The following is a 26,448-nucleotide window of genomic DNA, read 5'->3' on the forward strand; positions in this document are numbered from 1 at the left end:
ATTATGTAACTGTTACATTAGTGTGAGATCATTAGCTCTTGTATTATAATAGCCCATCGACAAGGAAACCAGGCACACTGATAAATAGGAAAAACACAGGTAATACAATCGCTGCATAATTAGATTCCCGGGGAAGAAGAAAAAGGGAGGGGTCCGGGCTCGGACAGTGGCTGGGATTTCACTTCATCCTCTCCGATCTCAGTGGGTGAACCGCCACCGGTACGCCCTCTCTCCTCTCAGCAGGAGGCCGCGCGCTCGCTGCCGAACACCTGGCCTCCCTGCTGGCGGGGCAGGAATGTGCAGGGCTGGGGTGGATGCGGGTGGAAATCTGCAGCGTGTTCAGAACACGACCCCTGGTAGCATTTAAAGGTGCCAGCGTCAGCAAGAAAGGGGAAAAAAAAAAAAAAAAAAAATCAGGGGAATGTGCTGCTTTAATCAGACCTGCATCTCTGTTTCTCTGCTTTCTGTTTTCTCTGCGAGTGCGAGGTGGGGATGTGCCTCACCGTACAGAGGAGGGCTTCTTGTCGGATTAATGAGGGAACGTCGTTCCCACCACTCTCTTCTTTCTAATGTCAGTGTTCAATTTAGATTTTCTCCTCTAAGTGGTACGTTCAGAGCTTTGGTGACAGCCTCAAATGGCTTGAGAAATCAAAGAAACGCCCCTCGGTCTCGAAGAGAATCGGCAATATTATCAGAGCTGTCTCCTGTGAAAAGCAATGCATGTGATGGATTAGCGTGCAAAAGCGATTGCAGGTTTTCCACCAGTTTGACACAAAATGTGGTTATTTATTGACCCAGCCTTGTGGTTATTTTCTGTTTATTTTCCTTGGAATGATTTGTAGAATAACTTTGTCTGTTTAATGCGATAGTCATGGATTCACCAAGGACTTTCACCCCGGATGGCGGAAAGACCGTCAACACAGTAGCCTTTGTGTGTGAATATGAAACATCAAGTCGAAGTTTGTGTCTGTGGAGAAACAGAGGTGTGTATGCTTTAGTTTCAGTACTGTAGCTGTAAGATGTTCGCTGGATTTCAAGTAGATGTTTTTGGCTGAAATGAGCAACCAGAGTGGAAATCAATCCCGAGGGAAACTTGAAATTAAGGAAAAAAAAAAAAAAGTGTTCTCATGTTTGTGTGTTTGGCATGTAAACAGCCGGAAATGGACTCGTAAACCCAACATGTTTGTGGAAGGGGAGGAACAACAATGTGCTTCAGGGGTTTCAACTGAAGGAATGGTCACTTTGTAACTTAAAGGTTGGACATAATGAACCCATCACCCTGGTTGTGGAGCCCTCCTTTTCTTTATTCTTGTGGCCGGTTACCCTTCGTTCATTGAGAAATCCCACACATTCAAATAAAGAACATGGAAAAATAAAATTTCCCAAAATCTAAAATCAAACTGGGAGAATTATCAGATATTATCACCTCCAGTACAACATTGTCTCATTGACTTCAGTCAGTGTGCATCCCTGCTGCTGACACATTGGTTTTGATTTTCCTTCCTACATTGGCTTGCTGGAAATCACCTTTACCCACTTTCATTATGGTTTTTAACCTATTAACCTTTTAATGAAAAACATGTTGCTCTCGCATTTTTTCTGAAAAGTTCTCATTTTGGAAATGAGATCAGTTTATACGGAAACAGCAGAGATGCTGAGGACCATGTAGTTTTCATGTCGTGCCACTGCTGGCTGTTTTAGTAGTAAAACAGACACTGGAAATATCACAAATTTTTTTTTTTTTCAGTTTTCTCTTGAAAACATCTTGTAAACTGGACATCAGACTTCACACTTTGGCATGTGCAGTAGTTTCATTCTGTCTCTGGTTCAAGGAACACGATTTCTCACTACTTCTCCTGCTCTTTTAGTCATGCGTCCAGTTACCTATGCTAATGCTAATCAGCTGCATGCTCTCACCGTCACGAGGGATTCATCATTTAGCCAGCAGGGCTCCAGCAGATTCTGATAGATAAAATGTTAAATGTATTTTGAGTTAATTTCGTTTATGAAGAGAAAGTTGAGAGTATTGCAACATCAGGGCAAATGGGTTAAATCCTTAGCTGAGAATGTTGTACTTTCAAATGACGCCATGAGAGAATGTCATTCATTGCATCGCTCTGCTTTTAAAGGAAAACGCATGTTAAGATAATCAAGAAGGAAGGAGATACTAGAGGAGGAAATTCAAAGGAGAAAAGTAGACCGACAACAGATGGGGTCTCATATTGAGGCATGTGGAAAATCGAATAATACAGAAGCAAATGAGAGGTTGAAAGAAGGGAAATAGGGGGATGTGTTATTAAAAGAAACTGTGATCATCAGACGACAGGACTAAAGATGGAGTGCTTGTGTAGTCTAGGAAGATGGAAAGAAGCCCCCCTGTGAGTCTCCATTATCTGTACGTTTGATTCAGCAGGATTCTCTGTGACAGGTGTTGGCTTTTATGAATGGCTCTGTGTGTGTTTGTGTGCATAAGTAAATGGCTGCTCCTTGGCACTGATGACTGTAATTTGCATAATGGACTCACGGGCCATACAGGCAGTTTAAAGCAAGCGGAGAGACGGAGAAAAAAAAATCAAGGACGAAGAAGAAGAAAAAAATTGGTTTCGAGAAGCGGTGAAGTCCAGGAAGCTTGAATGGTATTTCTCTTTTGTTGTTAAAAGACTATAAAACTCCTGCATGGTGAACTGTCACTCACTTTTTACACTTGTCCTTGTGCACCGTTTTTGTGAGAAGCATTTTTATCTTTTCCTGAACTCCTGATCGATTGATGAACTGCTCACCAACACTTTCAGCAATAGATCTTCTACTATTTTCTGCCGACATGATTTTTAAGAAATAAAGTCAGAAGCTAATATTCAGTAAAACATGGCATGAATTCCAGCAGGAGTGTGAGGCCCTGTTTACATGACGGTGTTTCAGTCTTTTATGGAACGAAAACACAAAAATGATGCATTTTTACTTGAAACTTCACGTAAAGGGCTTCATTCTCTTGCATTCTTGCATCTCTGGCTTCCTCTCACAGTATTTATACATGCCTTCTATGTTAGTTTGTGAATTTAAGTTGATAGTAAATGTGAATATGTGTGTGTAAGATTTTATGTCTCCGAACTCTCAAGAGTCTTTTGGAATCGAGGATGGATGGGTGGATGGTTTAAAGATAATTTTAGGTTATGTTGGGATTTGGCGGCTGCTCGGTGGAGTAGTGGTTTATACTCAGTCCTCAAGCTAGAAAGTCTCTGATTGGATTGGCGATTGCCTGATCTCCCGGTTTGTGTGTAGGTTTCCATCTGATGGTCTCTTCTGCAGTTCCAGCAGAACTAACGCAAAACACAACCAGCGTTTGCTCGGTGAACGGGGCCTGAGTTAGATCAAGCAGTGAAAAGGAAGGATGGATGGATGAGATTTGGTCATTATTTCAAAGCAAATGTTACTCAGAGTAACATTCAGCTCAATTGATTTGTGATCGTGCTTCAGACTAATGTCTCCTATAAGAGTATCGAATTAAGATAAACATTCCAAAATTTGTCCCTATCAAGATTTTGTGGCATCAACCCATATGCCACCTTCCTTCCACTCTTGAAAGTAGACTCACTGTGGCCATGAAACTCGCAGAAAACTGCCAAGAAGCCCCCCTCCTGCTGTTTGTCCTTTATAAAGGGCTCATTCTGAAGTAATTACTACAGATTAAATTCTTATGACAACAAATGAATGCTGTATTTTAGTTTTTTAGTGTGTTATTCTGAATTCAGTCATATTGTTTTTGCTTGTTTTCTTTTGCTTTTGCTTGTACCTTTTCTTCATCATCACCTGTGTTAAACTAACAACAGTAGCACACAGTAGGTAACCCAGAACTGATTGTGTAGTGTGAATGTGTGTGTGTGTGTGTGTGTATGTGTGTGTGTTTTTTTTTTTTTTTTTTTAATCAATGCAGTCGGGGCCGGCTGAGTCAGGCCTTTCATTCATGCGCATGGGGAGGCTTATTCCATAAGGGTTCAGTAAAGTTCACACAGAGGTTTGCAGACGTTTGCAAGTCTGCGCAGCTGAATTCTGATGAATCTGAAACCACAGCAGGGAGAAACCGGACTGGACAGTTGCCTCTGATGATAATAAATTACAATTAGCGCCGTTGACTTGTTTCTCCAAAGCTGCGGACTGACAGCGTGATTTATAATCGTCCTTTATAGCGCACAACTGCACGTGCACAACAGCGCGCCCGGCCACTGTACCGTTCACACCGCAGCTGTTGTGACCATTTGTTTGTTGGTGATGGAGTTCGACTGCGAAAATGTTGATTTGCATGTAAGACTGCAGGAAATGCCAGCCAGGTCAGACTGTAAAGATGTTTAGCTGGAATCAATGTTTCTTTTCTGCTCATTATTAATGTTTGAGAGTTAACGTCGCTGCAGACCCTGCGAATTTAGTCGTGTCCTTTCGTTTGTCCCCAAAGCAGCAGCTTTTCTGAAAAGCAAAGTCCTCCCTCTATGAACTTTACCGTCGGTCCTCGCCACATATGGCCAACCCCTAAACGAGGTCAGAGGTCATTCCCTGCCCGCATTCCTCCGGCTGCTGCTCCGGCCTCCCCGCTCCCCCCCCCCCCACCCACCCACGGGCACATCTTGAATGTTTTGTTTGAATCCGTCAGCCTGACGCGCACACAAAGGAGGATGCGCTCATGCAGCCGCACTCGGCTGCCTCACATACAATCCAAATCATCGGGGTGAAGGTCTGATGAGGGGTGAAGGAGTGAAGCAGCGCGCTAGAACAAAGATGAAGTGACTGTGTGGCGAGCTACAAGCGAGAGAAAAACCCCATTTTTAACTAAATGGCTTAATTAGGAGCATCCGGCGAGGTCACACGTGCAGACCGCCGCTCTGTGCATCATGCATGTTCCATTTCTGCGTGCATGCTAATTTCTGTTTGTGTATGGCCTAGTTTACGCACTATCAAACACCGAGGCGGTTATGTATGCTCCCTGTGGGATTCCTCACTGATAGCCTTTTATTCCAATTGTTCACAGCGGCAGAAAGCAACAGATAAACCCATACATATCACGACTTTGAGCTTCTTTGAAGAATTTGGGGGTATAAATAGGAATGTATGGGGCAAATAAAGTTCAACCCACATTCCAACCGGGAAGGATGTGCAACTTTCGCTTTGAAGACTTTCAGTTTTCTGATAATAAATAAGAACTGCGAGGGGAATCGGAGTTTAGAAGGCGGTTCGTCTTGGGTTCATTGTGCGATCTGTGTGATTGGGTAACGTCTTCGCCTGGTAATGTGTCAAAGTAGGTGTGGCCGAACGAAAAGCGTGCGCTCCTGTGTGTACAGACAGGAAGGCTGCAGGCCCGTCTGTGTTTGCAATAAGCTGCGAGGAGCCAGAAGAGCCCACCAGTGAGGGAAGCTGGAGGGTCAAGGGCCCTCTATAAACACACACATACACGCACAAATGCAGCCCTGCCTGTTTGTAAGCTCTGCTGACTGCAGGAAGCAATAATGGTAGCGTGCTTCCGGAGTTCCGGAGGCTTCTCTCGGGGGAGCGTGGCTGTCCTGTCCAGCTCAGCAGAGCAAAACTGAAAAGAGCACAGCCGAGCAGAAAATTGTAGAACATTGAGGGCAGAATAGAGAAGAATAGGAAATGAAACAACACAACGGGGCAGTGAGGACTTTACTAGAAAAAGACAAAATGACACAGATCCCAACAATAAGTGTATGGGGACAATAAACTGGAAGACGTATAGATGAGAAAAACAGAACACACAGTGATCCACTGACATGCTGTCGTTTAAGTAGAATGGATCATTAAGTTGTCACATAATTAAGGAATATCACACTTAGGATTGTGCCATTGTATTAAATATCAATACTGCTCTGATTAGATGTTCCCATGCCAGAGATGAATACATTGTTTTTATCGCTCTTCCACAAATGTGGTTGAAATCAATGATTTTTCTAGTTATTTGTTTTGTTTCCACTCATGAGTAGTAAATGGGCAAACATCTACTCCTTTACTAGTACTCACAAGAAGTATTAGTGGATTAGAGTTTATTCGAGTACATGCTAACTGTCATGCACCCACCCGCCACTAGATAGTGCTTTACTTCCCCACCACAGTGCAAACCCCTGTAAATCTCAGTGTTCAAACAGCACTTGTGGAGTTGTATGATTTGTGTATCGACATGCACCCAATGCTTTCTTCTGCTGCTGCTGGCTGCTAGCACAGTGCGAGTGCAAGAAACGATCACCTGCAGAACACTTTAGTTGAATATTAGTTAGGATATAGTTTTTAAAGTCGTGCAATTGAGGCATGGAAACTGGTTTGCATTTGGATCATATTGTGAAACTGTTAAAAGAATGTAAATTATCGTTGCACCAGGCATGAGTAAACAGACTCTGCGATAGGAAGGTCTTCCAGATAAGTGCATGCACACGGCCAAGTGTCTCGTGGCTCACTTTGTCTTGTCTTAAGGTAGTAAGTTAAGTAATCCACTGCTGTATGTGTAAGTGCTTTAAGTTAAAAACCTAACTGACATGTTTGAATTGATTGTGTCTTTAGTTGACTCTTAAACATTGAAAAAGATCAAATTCAAAGATGAATAAATAAAACTGAGCTTGCCTAATGATGCCATTCATCCCCATCATTCAGTGTTTTTCTGTTGAGCCTGCACGTAAATTTAAGCGAGGTGTGCCAACACTCACTGCACAGTTCGGTTCAACCTCCTTTCTATGAATTTCTCCCTTGAAAAAACGTCTCACAATAAATGACAGCACTGCCACCGAGTTCTTTTTTCTCTTATCCAGACAGCTTGTTTTCTCTGTTAAGGTCATTTAAAAGATGTTACTTCTGAAAGTCTGTTGATTTATATTTGTAGACAGATGTATGTATCAGAAGCAGATCTTCAGATTTCACAAGCATGCATAAATGTTAGTCATTTTCCTCTTTGCATTTTCTACGTTGAGATAAAAATAAGCTGCGTTGCAGCATCTTGTGTATCGTGGGCTTCCTTTTGTCCTGGTCGATCCAGCGGTGAGCTCTGTGGTCTTCTAATAATCTTCAGCTGGATGGCAGATAAAATGTTAGGACAGGAGAAGAGCAGGGAAGCAGTGCAGCCTGTGGAGAGGAGTCTGTGTGTCAGAGCTCATCATCAACGTATTCCTCTCCTCCTCCTCCTCCTCCTCCTCCTCCTCCTCCTCCTCAGTGCGGGCCATTCACAGTAGCTCGCCGCTCCGTCCATCCTTCCTTTGTTTCTGCTTGGTTTCATCTCTGCATCCGTTCCTGCTCATCTCCCTGCTCCGTTCGCTCCGTTACCCGAGCTGACAGTGCTGCGACGGGCATCGGCTCGCACGCCCGCCTGCACTTCCCCGTGCATGTGCGCCCGGTCGTGTCGGCTGCATGTTGGCAGTCCAAATGTATCGATCACACCAGGGACTCCTACTGGACCAGCAGCTCAGTATCTCACATGGTACAGGCTCAGGATAGCCTGTAGATGACAAGATACCCGTCAAAGTAATGGGACTCATCATGTAATCAATTCTAGAAAGCACTTAAAATCATCACTAAACTCTGTTTATCACACTTTTGTTATGATATTACTTATACAGTGCATTGAGTAATGTCCCAGAGGTTCAGAAAGACAGAATTCTTCTAAATTACCAAAATCCTCCATTTCAGTTTGATTTAAAATGATCATTTTGTAAGTTTTCTGCAGAACAAACAAGAAGAAGAATGGCTTACTACTGCCTGGGAAGTGTTCACACAGCAGAGTACAAGGGGCGTCCACAACTATTCAGCTTCTGAGACACATTGAAAATGACCATTATGAAAATGAATGAATGTCTCAGTCAGCTATCAAGCTTCAAATAAGTCTGGACGTTTTAAACAGGCATGACTGTTGATAACACAAGTACAGATATGAGAGGATTAAAAATGATACAGAAACAACTGGATTTATGGCATATTTATTGATTTGTTTGCTTCTTTTGTTCAGTTTACTGTGCAACAATCTTCTTTTTGTAGACATGATCATGTATTCACTGCAGGGACCATCTGCCAGGACCCTTATGCATTTTTCATCTTTAACATTGGTTGTGTGACAGGTTGCCACCACTGACACCGTCTGAAACTAGTCAGCTGTTACCATGGAAACGGTAGATTAGAAGTAGATTAGAAACACTTCAGCTAATTATTTCACAATTCATTGACATAACAATTGGCTTAGGATAGTGTTCTCAGTAACGTTTTTAATGATTTTGAACATGAGTCTGCTAGAGGAGGACAGACCAATCACATCATCCTGCGTTACCTTTACAATCTACCAGCCAATCATGAGCAGTGTGTTGGGCTGAGATGTTGTAGTCGTATCATCTGATTGGGCAAATGGTGTTTTCAGGCTGGAAGCCCATAGATCAAACATTTCCAGCTCTCTAGTTGTGTTCATACTATAAAGATCAGTCACCTATTTTAAATAAGTGACGTCTGGAGGTGAGAGGTTGGCTGTGTTTCTGGTTCTCGTGGCCTCGGCCACAGGTTTGCGTGCACGCCATCTGCCCGCGCTCACGCAGGTCGGTGCTGATGTGCAGTGACAGGCAGCTCAGACGCACAAAGAGGCCTTCCCCATATACGATACACAAACACAAATGCGCTCACACGGAGCCATCGGTACGATTATGTCCTCTCTGGGCGACGGGGACCGCGACCCTTGTGAGGTTATTATGTCTCCTGTCACGGCGAATCACCTAGGAGTTAAAGAGCAGGGCGAGTGGACAGGAGGAGCGGAGAACCCAGTGTGATGGCATATGATGTCCGGCAAAACACGACAATGAGAAGTCTGCCGCGGCTGAAAGAGCCGAGCTGCGAGTGGAGAGAGGAGAAAAGCAGCGAGCTGTGCTCTCAGTAATGAGCGGCTCTGATAGGCTCCTAATGGAGACCTTTTGATTGAGTTATTGTTATTTATTCTCACTGATGAGCACGCGGGGCATCCTCAGCCACCATTTACCAACCAATCAGCTGATTATTTCCTAAGTGGACGTCAGGTCGCCATGTGTCGGGTTGTTAGTAAAATTCTTTATAGGATACAAAGAACACTGCTTTGTTTCAGAGCAGGCAGCTGAGAGGGCTTTTTCACCTCTCGGTTAATCAGATATGTCGGCCGCCACGCAGTCATGTAATGGTGAGCAATCTGGCATTAAGAAGACACTGGTTCAGTCCATTTTGTGTGAAGTTTGCATGTTCTGCCACTGCATGAGTGGCTTATCAGTCGTCTTTGTTTACGACAGCAATCAACAAACGTGCCCACTCAGTGAGATGAAGCCTGTTGTGCTAGCCAGAGAAAACACTGGATGTAGCATTCATTTCGCTCAGTAGATTGGGAATGTATCATCATTGTGATAAAACCGTTTTCCAATCACTTTGTGCTCATTCTTTGCATGTCAAAATTTGACCAATCAGAGGGAGGCCTACTGCCCTAGTTTTAGTTGTCAACAGATCATATTTTACTTCATTATTTCAAGATTCATCATACCTGGTGGCAACAAGCCAGAAGTTGAGAAATCAAGGGAAAAAAAAAAAAACCTCCAATAAAATGCTCCCTTGCTTGTGAAATGCTGCTTGTGGGAACTATGGACTTGTAGGTGATCAAAAAAAGAAAAGCAAACGCCTCATAGTTGTGTTTGGTTACAACTGGATCTAAGAAGAGAAATAGCACTAATACTTGGAAGTTCTAATTACAAAGGACAGATTCTGAGGTGTGTATCAACAAGTCATGTCACAAGCGCAATACTCTACATGCTTTTCTGATATTGTGCAGCCCTACTTGTAGTTAAAAAAAAAAAAAAAGTTTTTTTTTGTATTTAATTTAATCTTTTCAACACTTCTGCTTGTTTTCATGTGTATCTGCTTTGAGATCCTGGAGGGAAATGTGCTTCCTGCCTTCTCATTGACATTCTTTTCTCATGAAGCATCTCCTCACCGCTGCTTCACCATGCCTGTATAGACTTGCACTGCTGTGTGTCTGCCTCCGCTGAGGCATTTTACAGAAGATGCTGTATTTTGGCCTATATCTCTGTTTATAGACATGCTCAACCTTGTACAAGTATTTTATTTTATTTTATTTTATTTTATTTTTTCAATTTTCTTGTTATCTAGATGACAGTAATTGCGACACTTTCTCCCGACGGTGTGAGTGACGATCGTCTATTCTGTGCTTGCAGACCCTGGTAGGAGCGTGATGAGCGCGCGCTTCCGCTTGCCTGCTGGCAGATCCTACAATGTCCGGGCGACGGAGCTGGAGCGAGACAGGCAGCACACACAGGTTGTGTGCAACGTACTGCTGCTGGACAACACGGTCCAGGCATTCAAAGTCAGCGTAAGTACCAACACTGTCAGAATTCTGACGACCACCACCTCATTATTATGCCTTTTTTCTTTTTTGCTCTACCTCCGTGTTGCGACGAGACCCAGAGACATAAAAAAGACCAATATTGCACCCTCGCTTACTCTTCTGCTCCTCCTTTTACAGCTTCCATTACTGTAAACATCCCCTGGAGCCCACCTAAGATCAAGTCGCTAGTTGGCGAGGGGAAAAAGAAAGCCTCTCTGTTGGCAGACATTTGAAAGCGCTACCCACATTTTTTCGTACGGTTACATCCTGATAGCACCTAAAGGTTAACAGCTTTCTTTTCCTCGCGTCGATTTCAGTTCGCCGCCTCGAGCTCTAATTTCTTTTCTTTTGCACTTGATCAGTCAGCCTCTGCGAGCGCTCATCAAACCAGGTGACGACTCGATGTGTGACTGACGCTCCCGTCGCCTGTCACATGTCTGCTCGTCTCTCTTTCTCTTCCACTCCGCACTTCATCACAGCCGTGGCAGCGTGAGCAGGGAAATTCCCTCTGAGTCACAAAATACAATTCCTCTAATAACATCTTTTTTCAGATAGATCACATCCTGTTACTGCTGCATTGTGTGTATGTGCGTGTCTGTGTGTGGGTACATTATGACTGAGCCTTTCAGCATTTTCAGATTTTTTTTACTAAAGGAGACAGGTCAGTGATGATACACAGAAATCAGAGTGGGGTTTTTTTTCCACTTCCTACTATTTTTTACTTTTCTCGTCATCCCATGGCTTCTACCTAAAAAACTGAAATGTGATTTTGTTTCCTGCTAAAATGAGTCAGATCGCTTTTAAAAAAAACAAACAAACACGATAATAAAAACGAAGACAGTCTCTTAAAAAAAATAATTTCATCTCTATGTATAAATCAAACAGATCCTCAGACTTCCCATTCATTGTGAAAACTGGAATATTGTTGCAACAAAAATTCACAGTTTGGTTCAAATCCCTTGTCTGTGAGCACTCCTTTATATTTTTTAGTTTCTGCACTTGAATTGCTTTGACTTCTCATGGAGGGACTGAGGTTGAACGGAAACGGCACATTTTCGTTAGCGTTGCTATGGTAACATAGAACCCAGAACTGAACATCAGGTATCAATAATGTCTATAATAATGCAGCATTTAAAGCTAGCTAGCAAAAAATTTAACATGAACCCATTTATTGAGGAGGAACTTGTGAAAATATGCATGATGAGATACTTTTATAAAGCTTGGACTGATTAGAAACACTGCTGCAGATCAGGTCTTTTCAGAGTTATTGATTTTGCTTCTACTTGTCTGTACTTTTAGTTTAGTTTGAAAATCCTGGTCTAGATATCGAAATAGGTGCTTTGCTTCCGTCTCACACAGCCTCTTCTATACATGCTTCTCCCTGCATGTCATTCTCTGGGCTCAAACCCGGCTCCCCTCTCCTTGCTTCCAGCTGAATGAATGACTGGGTGTCTGACAGTCTCTCTGTCAGTGTCATTGATCAGACCCCTGCAGCAGCAGTAACTTCCTGGAAAGACAGAGCAACAATACGCCTATTGATCCTCTCTCTGGCCGACTGGCCACGCTTCTACTGGAGAGTCGAAATCCAGAAGCAGCCACTTATTGTCATGGGAACTAGCAGGGCTTCTGGTGTGTGTGTGTGTGTTCCTGTGTGTGAGGGCTTGTCTCCATGATCTTACAGATGGGAAGTAGCCGTCTGAAATGATACGCTATGAAGCAGAATCGGTTGCAGCTTGAAAGAATGATGGATGAGCAGAAATTAAACAAGCCTGCTCACTGCTCAACCCTTTGCTCCTCCTACAATACAAAAGGCAAGGTCACACCAACTATATATTCCTTGACAAATACAAGAGTAACTATAGTAACCGGCACACTACACATAAACCTTCAGCTGTGTGTGTGTGTGTGTGTGTGTGTGTGTGTGTGTGTGTGTGTGTGTGTGTGTGTGTGTGTGTGTGTGTGTGTGTGTGTGTGTGTGTGTGTGTGTGTGTGTGTGTGTGTGTGTGTGTGTGTGTGTGTGTGTGTGTGTGTGTGTGTGTGTGTGTGTGTGTGTGTGTGTGTGTGTGTGTGTGTGTGTGTGTGTAGAAGGGACTACTAGGTAATCACGCAGTTTTTAAGAACGACGAGCAAAAGGAGAAAGGAACCAGCCAACAGCATAATGAATAAATATTGCTCATGTTTTATTTCAAAAACTTTTATTCATTTCATTTACGAGAGTCATATCACATGCAAACCGTCTTAGGACCTTTGAGTGGAAACACATCCTCGTACACTTTAAAAACGAGCGGCAACAGTACAGAGCAGATGCACAGAGCAGTACATGTGTAACCTTCATCATAAAATGTCAAGTTCAGCTGCTATAAAAGGCAAATAACTACAAGTTTTTGAGTGTGTGAAAGTTTAAATAAAAGAGAAAAGTCAGTTATAACTTCACAGCTGGCATTAAAAATGTGTTTTGAATTGACCATATTGGAGATTGTCACATGAATTCATCACAGTTACGAGTAGTTTGATGTCCATGTCCCAAGATCAGCAAGCGTGTGTTGTAAATGTAATTAATGCTCGTGTAAGTGCTATTGTGTTAATAACTACTGGTTATCACAGCGCTGTTTCTCATGCTGTGGGGTGGAAGTAATAAAAATACCCCATCTGTATCCCTAAGAGAACTTTGTGCCACTTCGAAAAACCATGTTTTTAGTTCAGAATATACACGATGCTGGGAGAGATGATGGTTTCACCATTGACAGTTAAACAAGTTCGTGTTCAGATTTTATTTGGATTAAAATAGAGCAGGCATGAGAACCTATACCAGACATGTCGTAAGTTCTTTTTTTTTTTCTTTTATTCCGACTCCCAATATTAGGCAGCATCACGGTGGCTGCCTCCGCGGTCCTGCGTGCATTACTGCATTCACTACTGTCGGGTGGCTCAGACCACAGATTAACTTAAAAAGGCTGAATGAGTCAGTATTTTCCATTAAATCTGTACTTCTAGTTGTCAGAGATGGCAAAGTTGTGTTTCTGTTTTTTTTCTTCATATATTTTCTTGCATTTGGCTTGATGATGTGGTTGAATTGATCCCGCATTCATGTCTCATTGTGAACACTGGAAGCATAGACTAACCCCTGATATTATTTGTTTAAATTCAAAATCTAAAATTCAACATCTCTGCTTAGGTTATTTAAATGAGTTAGGATGATGTTTCATACAATGTCTAAATATCTCACACTGTAAAAATTCAGTCTCACCAGGCTGTTAATCTAATGCCATCGGTGCTCTCAATTCAATAGCTTAACTTGCAAAAATGATATAAAACGGCCAAAAAAATTGCAGCTTTGCTTTTTGAGTTTGAATGAAGGACAATCTGAACAACTTCATTCTTGCGCTTCAGCGGGAAGGCTGTTGGGCAGAGAGCAGCACTTTTTACGTTTCCATCAAAGCAGATGACATGAACTGGGCGTTCACTCCTCCTGCCGATGCAAGCGTCGGATCCTGCAGCCAACAATGGAGCTTTGTTGTTCCTTTGACATTTTGTGATCAGAGTCGTCTATATTTGATAGCAGGCAGCGGAGAAGACTTTGTGGTTCTAAGAGCTCATGTGCCATCTGTGACTGAAGCACCCGAAATATAGACTACAGCTGCTCTATCTGTGCAGGAGCGAGGGAGGTGTGAGGTGCCGCACAGTGTGTGTAGGTGGAATATACTATAAGGCCTCTGTGTGTGTCTGTTCCAGTCAACATTAGAGGCTGTTCTTCATCCACCAAGTCCTAACATAGGATAGAAATTTGAAATGTCTTTTATTTGTCCTGTGATGCGGACTCAGGAGGTCAGTCCTGACAGCCTGGAGGAAGTGTTCACACGCAGGATGTGCCTGGTGCTCCTGGACTGCTCCAAAGGATTTCAGGTGATGGTTAGGTATTGCCATTCGATTTTATGCTTTGAAAATATACTCGAGAATATGTGTGTTGCTCCCTCAGGTCGATTGTGAAAACAAATGAAGTCACTGGTGGCTACTGCGACACCTGGAACTCCATTGGATGTGCATTTGTCCCTTGATCCGCCTTGTTGTTTATCAATACAGTCATTTACTAAAACCAGATTATAGCGATCTGTTTTTAAAGAGGTCATCACAACACCTCCTGGAGTTCACAATTTGACTTCAGCTATTTAACAGAAACTACTGATCAAAGCACATTAAACACACTCTGTACTGACTTCTGCAAGGACCCCACAACCAGGAAACCACTAAGTGATATTGGAGCTCTCTACATATCAGCAATGCATGTGTTAAAGTCTAAAGCCACACTGGCCTTGTTTTTCTTTTTTCTGCTCAGCGCCTAACTAGGAAGCTTCATGAGCATGTTATCCAACAGCATTAGTTTGGAGACGAGCCCAGATTTGGCTTTGTGCTTGTTCTTAACTGACAGATGTACATGTGCCAAATCAACCAGTGAGTCCTCATACTGAAGATGTTTTTGCACAAATGAGAAGCACAGCACTGAGTGTGTGTGTGTGTGTGTGTGTGTGTGTGTGTGTGTGTGTGTGTGTGTGTGTGTGTGTGTGTGTGTGTGTGTGTGTGTGTGTGTGTGTGTGTGTGTGTGTGTGTGTGTGTGTGTGTGTGTGTGTGTGTGTGTGTGTGTGTGTGTGTGTGTGTGTGTGTGTGTGTGTGTGTGTGTGTGTGTGATACGCACAGAGAGATAGAGACAGATGTATTTGTCAGTGGCTCCTCCTATATGTAGTTCCTTTCCTGTCCGGACAAGCTGCCTCACACATTCCTGAATATCTCTTTCTCTCTCTCTCACACACACACATGCATTGCTGTGTTTCCTGTGTGGAAGTAGCTGTATAGAGATGTCACGTTTTTTTGTGTTGAGCTGCCATAATGGCCATTGGGAACTCCTCCCAGAGCGGTGCTTCAAGTTTGAGCTCCATCCAGTGTTGTCGATGTTATAGGGGTCTCGTTGCAGAAGATAAGCCCTCCGGGTGAAGAACTTATCACAGCATCTCTCTTCCTTTTCTCTCTCAGACGATCTCCTTTGCTCTCTGTCACCATGTCTCCTTCCTCTCTCTCACGCACACAGACGCTGTTTCAGCGCAGGGTGCGAGCGGCCTGCACAAAGAGCATTTGTCTGGCTCAGTCGCATCGTCAATCACTCCTTTTCTCTTCTTCTGTGCTCGCTCCCTTTTTCCTTCAATGCGTCTCTATGACTCCCTGTCTTCTGTTTCTGTGTTTGCTTTCCATTTTTTTCTTCTTTATGAGCAAATTTCCCACTCCGTCTGAGTCGTTTCCCTCTCTGCTCGTTGTCGCTCCTTCCCTCACGATCTCTCCAGCTATCCGCAATATGAAGTTGTTACTGCCGGAGTGTGTTACGTAAAAGTACAGAGGAAAGTTGTGTGAATGTGTGTTTGTGTTGGTGGCTCGGTTTTAACAATGTATGTCTGTTTGCTCTCGCAGAGGCACAATTGCACATTTGGCTCGCAGACTTTTAGAATACCAGAAGAGGCTAGCTCGCACACACACACAAAACAGACACACGCACACTCAGACTGGCTGCGGGTTTCCCGGGAGCAGAGTGTGAAAGTGCACAGAGGGCTCCTACATCCATCTGAAAGGCTGCTCCATACAAAAGAGCAGCAGTGGACACAGAAACCGGTGTCGTGCACTCGGGGAAACATCACATTAGAGGCTTGAATGTTTTGTTTTCTTCCCACTTCCTCAATTTTTTTTTTTTTTTCCCTTGCCACCGCAGTCAGTCAGTTGACATCATCAGACATTGCAGATAATTTGGCAAACCACCTGCACGTAAACACAGCAGCCACCGTGAATCATTCTCTAACTGGCGGTTCCGCAGTGTTTTTTTTTTTGGAGGTTAGGAGTCCCAGACGGATCGTGTTGTAATGAAAAGGTCAGCTTTTATTTTTCTGCGATGCAGCACATCGCGATGCCATTCATGGGATTTTCACTAACATGCCTGCAGACATTACATTGACTCATATTTGTTCTCCTTCCCCGAGACTCAAAAAAATACGTCCTCAACGAGACTGTACGTTCCCTCCATTGGGACCCTCAGTTTTGATAAAGTTTTGATAAACCTGTTGGTTTACCAATACCAACTGGGAAAGGGCTTATTCGAAGTAAAATTTCATGTAATTTATACAAAGCTGCCATTTATCTGTTTGTCTTGGCTGCATCTCTCGGCTCCTCCGTCTTGGTTTACTTGTTAATGCTTTTAAACCTCCACGAAAAGACTGGTGTTGTAAGGAAGTGAGGCAGCGGGGACAGAAGCAGCGCAGAGGTCACATCACAGTCGGCTCACAATTAACCAGGCTCGGACAGCATTAGCACACACACACTCACACACACATCCGCACACACCGCCGGTTATCCTGGAGGGCCGCTGTGTCAACACATCAACTGTCAACTATAGTTCCATTGGTTTCCCCTCACGGGCTAAAACTGTGTCACCAGGGCAAAGGCGAGAGGTGAGCAGCAAGGTGTGTGCGTGTGTGTGTGTGTGTGTGTGTGCGTTCGTCAGCCTCCTCTCCCCTGGGAGCACTGATGGAGACACACACTCTCACTCTGCCTCTCTCACTCAAAGTTGTGGCAGAATCAGGTGTGAATTTCTGCTCCACTTGTGGTCCCACAGTTTATCGTCTCTCCCTTCCTACTCTCAGGAAGCCATGCAATATGAATGATGCATTTAAATAAGTCATTGCTCACTTTTTAAAGCCTTTTATTCTACTTTATGTGGCACTCTGTTGGCTCTATCGTAGAGAAAAAGGCCTCTTTTCTCTACATTACATAACTTTTTTGTGCCAATGTTATTAACTATTAAGTACCGAATCAAACAAAGCAACCTGTTTTTTAACCTAAATTCTCTGTCATCGGTTTCATTTCTGAGGATTATCAGTTTTGATTTTGTCTTTCTTTCATAAACAGGACTCAGATCACATTCAATTCAACTTATATTGTTTGTTGTTTAACCCTCAGTTTGCAGCATTACCTCTTGTGCGTTCTGTAATTTTTTCCAATTAAAAGTTGTAGGTCCATCTTTTGTTCTCTATAAATGTCGGTTTGTGGCCAGATTTCTCAAAAATTATATAATTTCAGCTTTTATGCAACACTGTGCTTCTAGAAATTCTCATGAAATGAGAAACATTCGCAGTCATTAGAAAAAGACTACTTCGGCTTCTCAGCTGCTTCCTCAAAATGTCTATCTGGTCATTACTGTATATATTTGGTTTCACGTGCACCGTTTCACAGTTTTTATGTCAGTAGATTAGATCTTTTTTCCCCCTATCTGGTGCAATTTGATGACGTCTCAGCTTATATTTAATAGAGATATTGTTCATTGTGCACTATTTGCTGGTATTTTCATATATTTTCATGCATTTCCTGAACCCGAATATCCTTTAAATTTCTGTATCCCTTAAATCATGCAAAACATTAAATAGTTGAATATACTTAATGATACAGGAGTGAATAGAACTCTGGTGTGTTTGTCCTTGTAAAACCAAATTTAACATGTGCTTCTTTGCAAATGGTCTTACTGTTGGTGTGTGTGTGTCCCAGTTTAACGTTGGTGTGTATGTCTCTTTAAAAGTTGGTTTGGATGCTGTAGTATCTGTCCCTTTAAGACTGTACTTGGCATCACAGTGTGTCATCTTGAAAGTAGAGGTAGAGTTTGTGTGCTGTGTCCTTTTAAGAATTAATGCAACATTGATGTGAAACCAGATTCACCGCTGTGCACGTCTCTGTCAGACTAACATTTGTGAGTTCTTCCGTATGTGTCCCTTTAAGAAGATGCTATTCACTAAACTGTTTTTGTGTTCCATTAACAGCAGATATCCTCAAGTTTACTTGCTGAAAATAGTAAAAGAAAAATGAACGCTGTTAAATAACAAACCCTGAAAAGCATAAGTGAAAAGATGATTTAATATCCAGCATAGAAAGGAGTAGCTCCATTTATTGTTTGTATTCCTCATTGAATTCTCCTCAATGTGCTGATGAAGAGGTCACTACAAGCCTGATGAGTTAAAAATGATTCCTTTTATTAACATGTTATCTATGGAATCATCCAAGCTAATGAACTAGCTAAACATCCAAATGCTTTCTTCCCAGAAAAGTGCTGAAAACTACGCTTGATTGACCTGAATTGACTTGTTTTCTCAAACTTTTAGTGCTTTCCTCTTTAAATATCTGTCTTTCCATTCCTCAGACTGCAGACAGGACAAGAATTTGTCACTTCCCTTTCTTCCTTTTACCACAGTGCTTTGGTTTCTTTGTTTGTCTTTTTTGAAAAGCCTTCCTCCTCTGTAGCAAACTTCTCTTTTCATCAAACATTTGATGAAACACCTGTCTCCAGTTTTCTGCTCAGAAAATTATACTTGTCATTGCTCAGCTGCAGTTTTTCATTCAGGGTTTTTACTTTCTGTCATTGGTTACATATAACAGAAGCTAGAATTACATCTTAATGTAATTTTTTGTGAATAAAATATACTTAATGAAGTAACTCTGAATCTTTCGGGGTATATAAACCTGGGAATGTGCCATTCACAGATAAACGCCTGACCTTGTGTGCACCATACCAGCATTTTCCAACGCTGAAATGTTCGTGTAGCAGTGCGGGTGTGTTAAATAATTGAGATGTCTGTGGTGGACAGCGGGGATTTGTGTGCACCGTTTTTTAAATCATCTCTTCCCCTTCGCGCTGCTCTCTCCGTGACCTTTAACTGAGGAGTTTTGGAGGAGCAGCAGTGCGATGGGCAGACCCACCCCTGCAAACCAAACCGCTGTGCTCAGACTTTCAGTTCACACCGTGGTTTTTTTTTCTTTCTTTCTTTTTCTCTCCTTTGCAGAAGTCGGATCATGGCCAGGTGCTGCTGGACGCCGTCTTTAAGCACCTGGAGTTGACCGAGAGAGACTACTTTGGCCTGCACTTGGCTGACGACTCCTCAGACGCACCAGTTAGTATGCTCTTTCCGTTCTGCCGCATCGTGTACGAGTGAGTGGATGAAGGAGCCGTCAGGTTAGGCAGCAATAAACACAAACCAGAAAGTAGTTTTCCCGTCCATCGTGTGGATGTCTTGACTTTGTGAGTATATAAGTGAGCTAAATAAGTAGCCCTGAATTCAAAGCAGCATCCGTTAAGGTAAACTTTCACCTTTTCAGCTCATTTTCACTCCTTCAGCAGTCACTGTCACATGCTCGACCTCCACTTCCGAGGTTAAGTGTAACGCTCAATGACACTTCAGCAGGGTCAAACCTCCAAGCTTGAGATTGGACAACGAGCCACTCTACCAGCTGAGTTCCTACTTTATCAGTTTTATACTACATTTTATATACACACTCAGATTCTCCACAACCTGCTGTGTTGTATGTAGATCTCGTGACTTTATCTTGAGAAATGAAAAGAGGTAAGATTTTGACCTTGTATTTCAATGTAGGTATGAATGAAACCTCAAATTAAAAAAAAAAAAGAAGATAGCATTTCTCTATTTTCCTTTTCTGTTACTCATATTCAGTCGATGGAAGTTCTGTTGCCAGAAATAACTGTACGGCCCAGAGAGGGACAGCTGAGAGGAACGCTGGTGTTCCACTTATTCCTTCTCCTGTTGGTCTTGTCTCAGGACCTATTTATATAGATTTTTCAGTTTGGGGGGGATCTGGGTTCAAATTGCGGTTGAGGCAGGAAGGGCATCCGGGGTAAAAACTGTCCAAGTTACAGTGACTTATGACTGTCTGTGTCTGTTTAAGAAGAAACAAAAAAAAAAAACCCTAAAAGCTGCATCGCCGTATCTGCTTCTTTTTAAATAAGTGGTTTACCTTTGCTCTAGTCATGCAATCTCATTTTCTTTCTTTTCCAAAGCACTTTTCATTCAATTTGATCACACTTTTTTTAAAAAAAATAATTCAGTGTGTTTTTTTTAAGCTTGTTTTTCTTTCTTAAACTTGTTTTTTTATTATCAGTGTGTCAATCATCTGTGAAGCCTTTCTTGCACTTACACTGCATAAGTAGTGCTAAACAAATACTTTTTGATTGATTCATGTGTTTATTGTTAGAGGATGTTTGAGATTCTTTTTATTTGTGCCATATAAGTGAAGAGATCGCTCCTTTCTCTAGTGAGGGATCTAGTGCCTTTATTCTGCCATTGTGCGTGTGTGTTTGTGTCTGTGGGCACAGTGTTTGAGTGTTTCTGACAAGTGTGTGTGTGTGTGTGTGTGGCCATGATTGAATAATTTAGTTCCTGTAGTCATGCTTTATGGTGTCTCTAAGTGTCTCTCAATCAATATTTTACAGCGCTGGCTGGATCCCAATAAGCCCATCAGGAAACAGTTAAAAAGTAGGTGAAATCCACAACACAGCACCTTAACTCACCCGCCGCGTTCCGGGCAGACATCAGACGAGCCGAGCGCGCTCTCTCAGATCTTAAACACCGCCGCCGCCCGCTCTGGAAAACTTTCCCCGTCGGCGGAGGCTTTGGACCGGCGCGGGTTTGAAGTCTCCTCCCCACCTCAAGCAGAAGTCCACACAGTGTCATTTAAAATTCTCAACGCGCCTTCAGCGATGGTTAAACTTCATTTCAACTCCGCTCTTGTTTTTGATAATGAGTGATAGAAAGTGTGGCATCTTGTACAACAATTAAGGAGGCGCTGGACTGAGATGTGCGGTCCTCCTGCAGCCATGATTGAACTGCACTTCAACTCTGCTTTTATGAGGACCGACTGCCTCATTGAGTAAAAATCACTACGGGAGATGTTTTTCTTCACTGTTCTGCACAATGCAGGGACTGAGGCTGATGTGTAGCTTTGTTTTTTGTTCTTTGTTCTTTTTTTATACAGTTAATGGCCATTTTCCAACCTATTTATATGCTATTTACAATACACGAAACATAAATTTCACTCCTGAAATTCCTCCATATTGATTTGTTGTGTTTAGTTTTCGTGTCACTTTGTGAATCTATTGTTTAAAAAGTGAAATAAATCATATTAATCGGCATAAATGCATGAAGACAATGAAGTATTGGGGAGTATTGGTGTTATTTCATCCGTCCGTCTTCTGTAACCGCTTCATTCAAGTCATGGTCATGCGACACTGCAGCTAATATTCTCATAATCCAATAACCGCTAATATCTGATAAAGCAGATTAGGTTTTGCTGTTTACGTCATCGCTGTAATATTTTAATAACTCTGATCGATCCAAGTCAGACAATGATTGGATTTACAGTGTGCGTGTAAATAGGTTCGTTGAGGTATCTGTTTTTAGATTGAGGCCCTGTGTCTATTATCATACATACTTGGATAACTGCTGTTTTTAAAATAGAGCAACTGCATGCTTCGTGCTGTACCATGGTTCACAGACCTGCCATGCTGTGTTTCCTCCCTCTAACCTTTATTCTCCTCCTCAGGAGGGTCTCCCCACAATTTGAGCTTCAGAGTGAAATTCTTTGTGACGGACCCGAGTAAACTTCAGGAAGAATACACACGGTAAGAGCTGCCGCAGGATGTTGAAAAAGCATCAGGATCACGTGCGATCGAGGCTTTAACGGCGCTTCATCGGTTCGTGTTCGGATGCTGAGCTGCATTCAGATATTTTTGAGCTGCTTCGTATTTCTTTAAGAAACAAAGAGCGATCAGAACTTTTTCCTTGAGAAAAAAGTCAGATACAATACAAGTACACACACATCCTGAGACCTCCGGTTTTAAATTTAACTGTGAATAAATGGTGATCGTTTTGCGGTTTGAAGTGAGAAATGTGACACAAGCTTTTCAACGAGATGTGTCACCTTCAACTTCCTCGCTTGCCGTTGACTCCGGGTGAGAACTGTTGGCTTTGACAACTCGAATAAAGATGCACCCCTTTGCTTTGCCTTTGATTCTGTTACCTCTGTGTTTGATAAGTGGAGAGAATTAATCTGCATTTGGTAAAACAGCTAAAAATGTAAGTGTTTCTTGACTGTATTCCTTAAATTTCAAGGAAACATCAGTCTCACTTTGACGTGTTTCTATTAGCTAATATAAGTTCAACTTTGAGAGAAGCAACTTGCATTTGACTGCTGTTTTGGATCGTTCAAATCCGACAGATGGGTCAATATTTACACCCCCGTCGTCAATAAAGTTCACCGTGTGACTCGGCTGAAATACAAGATGAGGCAAACATCGGCTCTGGTGTCGTAATATTAGTCTAAACTCCAGGTAGTTTAGATTGAGCAACTTTTCTCTTTGATTTGTGGGATCAAAACAAATTCCACCAGTAGGAGAGAAAGGTTGACGAGTGAGGTGAACTTTACAAGAGGGAGTTAGCAGGTTGATTTGTGTGCCTTGAAGCAAGCTTGTGTAGCTTCTTGTCTTAACTATGACCACCAGGGACTCTCGGTTAAATAAAGACAAGACGCTGCAGCATCGCCTTACACTTTCCACCGGATGTTTACACTGGGCTCCCAGCCGCGTCCTCGCTCCGTCAGCCTTATCAGAGCTTTGTGTTGGAGAGTCTCGGCTTTGACATGCTAGGCTGAACGTATAAGACACAACCAAAACACAGGTCGGAAAGCTTTGTGCCAGCCTGTCCCTGACGTCGGGAGTGTAGTACGCTGCAGCGTTACACAATGAAGCACGGCTTTCATTTCAGGTCCAGAAAAACTAATCTGTGTATCTGGTAGCCAACAAAAAAAAACAAAAAAAAACAACAATCTGCATGCTATGAGAAATAAGCTTAACGTTCTCCTTTTAAACCAAGACAGCTTTTTACATAACAGCCGAACATCAGTAGTTCTGTCGTTATATTTGTCTCTGAGATGATTGTTTTTTCTTTGAATTTAAACAGGATGATTTTTATGCCTGATGCAGCGTTTTCTCTCCTCAGGTACCAATATTTTCTTCAGATCAAACAGGACATACTAACTGGAAGGTGAGAATACCCTCCCATTGGTTGATAGACATATTATACAGTTCTAATAGTTGCCTCGGCATTGGTTTTTGTATTCAGAGGAATTGAAAATGTTTTTCGCTCATTTCTTCTATTACCATTATTGGAAAGAAAAAAAACCAAGCCATTTTTTTTTTTTTTTTGTAACATAAACGATTCAGGGATGAATCATTTGTGCATGTTTATTTATTTGTGCGTGCTTTCCTCCCATGTCTTCCAGATTGCCCTGTCCTCATAACACAGCAGCACTGCTGGCATCCTATGCTGTACAATGTAAGTACCGCTCCCTGGGCACAGCCATTCTCCATAACGATGGAAAGGCAATTCATTAGGAGTCTCTTTAGCCACACACACACACACGCACACACACAGTTAAATGTAACGACTGTGGTTGCCAGAGTGCATTTAAAGCTGCTTCTCTGAAGCCTTTGCATTTCAATTAAGCCCTGTGCTGTGGTGATATTTAATACATATTCTGTGAGACTTTGAGGCTTGATTTTGTTATTTTTTTTTTTTTTTCCTGCAAAGTAAGTCAGTGGCCCAGTACATCAGAGGTGCATGAGTAGATGCCGGGGTTTCAACGCGCATGCTGGAACATGGTTTATTACAGAATGATGTGATCTAAAATACCACTGACGTTGAGCATGTGGGTTAAATGCTGACTCGGCTTGTCTGTCATCGGAGTAACGACTGCTGACATGGTGGTCAGTCTGTCTCTGGCTTTTTTTTTTTTTTTTTTTTTTTTAATGCAGCATCTGCTTGTTTCAGATTTTTCTCTGGGTAGTCTTCCTCATCCCGTTCTGTCTTCCCCCCCTCCTCCGTTTCAATCATAAACCCTCGCTCCCCCTCCCTCTCTCTTCCTCTGTGGCATATTTTTGCAGGGAATAAGCACAGCTCCAGTATATAGGTCAGAGAAGAGATTTCGCCTCGACTAGCAACATCATGACACCACTGCTTTTACACACACATGCACACACATACACACACATTTGCATCACTGTTGCTAGGTCTATGTTGTCACTTTGCTCAGTGCCAGCCCAGATTATGAAGATAAATGTTTGCTTCAGGAAAAAGAGCTTGAAGCAGCTGCTGCGCTGCTAATTCAGTCAGATCAGTCCAAAAGCCTGAGCTCATGCACACACAGCGAGACACACACCGCATTTCAGATTCCTTTATTTTAGCACGTTCCCAATTTCTTCTTCAAGGAAAATTGGTTTCATTTTGAAGCGACACAGTCGTATTTAATGGGACGAATGTAACAAATCCACACACACACACACACACACACACACACACACAATTCATATGAATACACTCTTACTGATTTTTATTTCCATATGATTCCGGCAAGTTCTTTTCAGCAACATTAGTAATTGAGTTTTTAACATTAAAGTGTACTCTTGATGTCAGTTCATTGGTTTTTCTTCAGATTTTGTTGAATTATAACATAAATTAACATTTTCTGGCTTTCCATTCATTTTCTGGTTTCTGAAAACTCATATATCTCCCTCCCTCCCTCCATCCCTCCTGCTTTATCAATATTAGAGTTGCTTTGGGCTTGAGCTGCTTCTATAAGTGGACTTACATTTCCCTAGTTCACCAGTGAGTTAGTATAATGATTTCTTGATGTGCAGTGAAAGTTTTAGTGTTCTGCTTTACTATTTACTAGCATATACATTTGTGAAATGGCATTTTTTTTTTTTCTGTGACTAAAATGGAAACTTTCACCTCCCCTGCCGTGCATGGGACACTGACCTGAAAGCCACTGTGTCCAGCTCTAATGTGCTTACATGACCCCTGAGCTTACTGTGACGTGATGCTGAGAGGTCATTCCGCTTATAGGGCTCAGTGTGGTGCACAGAGCAGCATGACTCAATTAGGAGCATCTCTTAGCTCCACCTTAAAAAAACATATAGAATCTGTATGTTAGCAGGGATATACAATCACAATCTTCTGGAACGTGGAGCCACCTGATTCTCAGTACATGTCAAGTCAACCTAATAAGACACTATAGCTCATCTGAAAGATTTAAAGCAGTAGAGGTAGACTGCTCCGTGAAGCTGACTGGTGGAAAATGATCAAATTCAGATACATACAGCTGATGTGCTCTTTGTGTTTTTCATTAGTCAGCTGCATCATAAAGCGATGGGTCAAATTACAGCTGGTTTCAATGTCGGATCAATGGATGAGATAAAAAAAGAGAGACCGCCGGTTTAGAGCTTGGCTGGATGAAACATCGAGCCTCTTTAAAGCTATAGCTTTTAGCATAAAATAAAAGCTGTACTGGCCTACTGCTCTAAAACATAGGCTATTGACCGGACACATGCGCGGTCCCGGCGGAGCGTGCACATCAATAAGCGGGTGAGCTGGAATTGATTCATTGGTCAATATGCTTAGGCTCCCAGCTTGTAGCTTAGCCAAGGGACTACTTGAGTGAATTGATGCTTTTGAGCTTCAAGTGCGAGCTACGAGGAGCTAACGGGACTCAATTTGAGCTCTTCATCCGTGAGACCGACCGAAGACCCGGGAGTCGGTTTACTCTTGGTGTTCCCGCCTGTTGAAAGAGGTGGTGACCCCTGACCCCTGAACAGGAGGCAAAGGGGCAGAGGTAACGCACCTGAGGGCTCTTTCCCTCTCATTTGATTCAGTGGGCTCTGTGCGGCTGCTTTGAGGTTTTTGCTTGTATGTTATTCATTGCTTTCACCTCATGCTTCAACATTCATGAATAGACTTCACTGAAATCACGAGGACTTCAGATGGTTTCACATCTTTGAATACATTTACTTCTATTTTGAACCTTTGCTCCAATGCTCAGTTCGTGCCTCTGGTCACAAAATCATGATAATCGTATCTATTATTAGATCTTTTTTTCCAATGTTTTATTAAATAACCCTTCTTATCCTTCTTATAGAAGTAGTCTAACTGCTTTTCTGAGGTGCTTTGTGTTTGAAAAGTGTCTGTTTTTGTAGATGTTTGTCCAGAAAGTTCAACGCGTGTGACGATTAGGACTGACTCATGTGAAATATGTAATGTTGGCGTGAGAAACATTTGCAGCGGAGGTGTTGCTTTTGAGCGTTCAAAGCTCTTCCTGTGGAAAAAAGTCCACGCCACGAGGTAAATGGGCCAACAGGTTGACTGAAAGATGAT

At 42.5% G+C, this 26,448-nt stretch overlaps 1 protein-coding gene across 2 annotated transcripts in view; it reads left to right on the forward strand.

Annotated features, from left to right (window-relative positions):
• The window catches only part of ptpn4a (protein tyrosine phosphatase non-receptor type 4a), a 73,116-nt gene that overhangs the window by 19,186 nt on the left and 27,482 nt on the right, over positions 1 to 26,448 (forward strand). Inside the window, exons 2-7 of one of the 2 annotated variants that reach the window (XM_030112851.1) lie at positions 10,206 to 10,360; positions 19,234 to 19,341; positions 20,676 to 20,718; positions 21,785 to 21,863; positions 23,239 to 23,283; positions 23,522 to 23,574. In XM_030112851.1, coding sequence (XP_029968711.1) covers positions 10,223 to 10,360; positions 19,234 to 19,341; positions 20,676 to 20,718; positions 21,785 to 21,863; positions 23,239 to 23,283; positions 23,522 to 23,574 — 466 coding nt within the window. In that variant the 5' untranslated portion in view covers positions 10,206 to 10,222. The remainder of the gene's footprint in view (positions 1 to 10,205; positions 10,361 to 19,233; positions 19,342 to 20,675; positions 20,719 to 21,784; positions 21,864 to 23,238; positions 23,284 to 23,521; positions 23,575 to 26,448) is intronic. The other variant, XM_030112852.1, reaches the window with a different exon arrangement.

The sequence above is a fragment of the Salarias fasciatus genome, chromosome 16 (genome assembly GCF_902148845.1).
Source record: "Salarias fasciatus chromosome 16, fSalaFa1.1, whole genome shotgun sequence".
NCBI lineage: Eukaryota > Metazoa > Chordata > Actinopteri > Blenniiformes > Blenniidae > Salarias > Salarias fasciatus.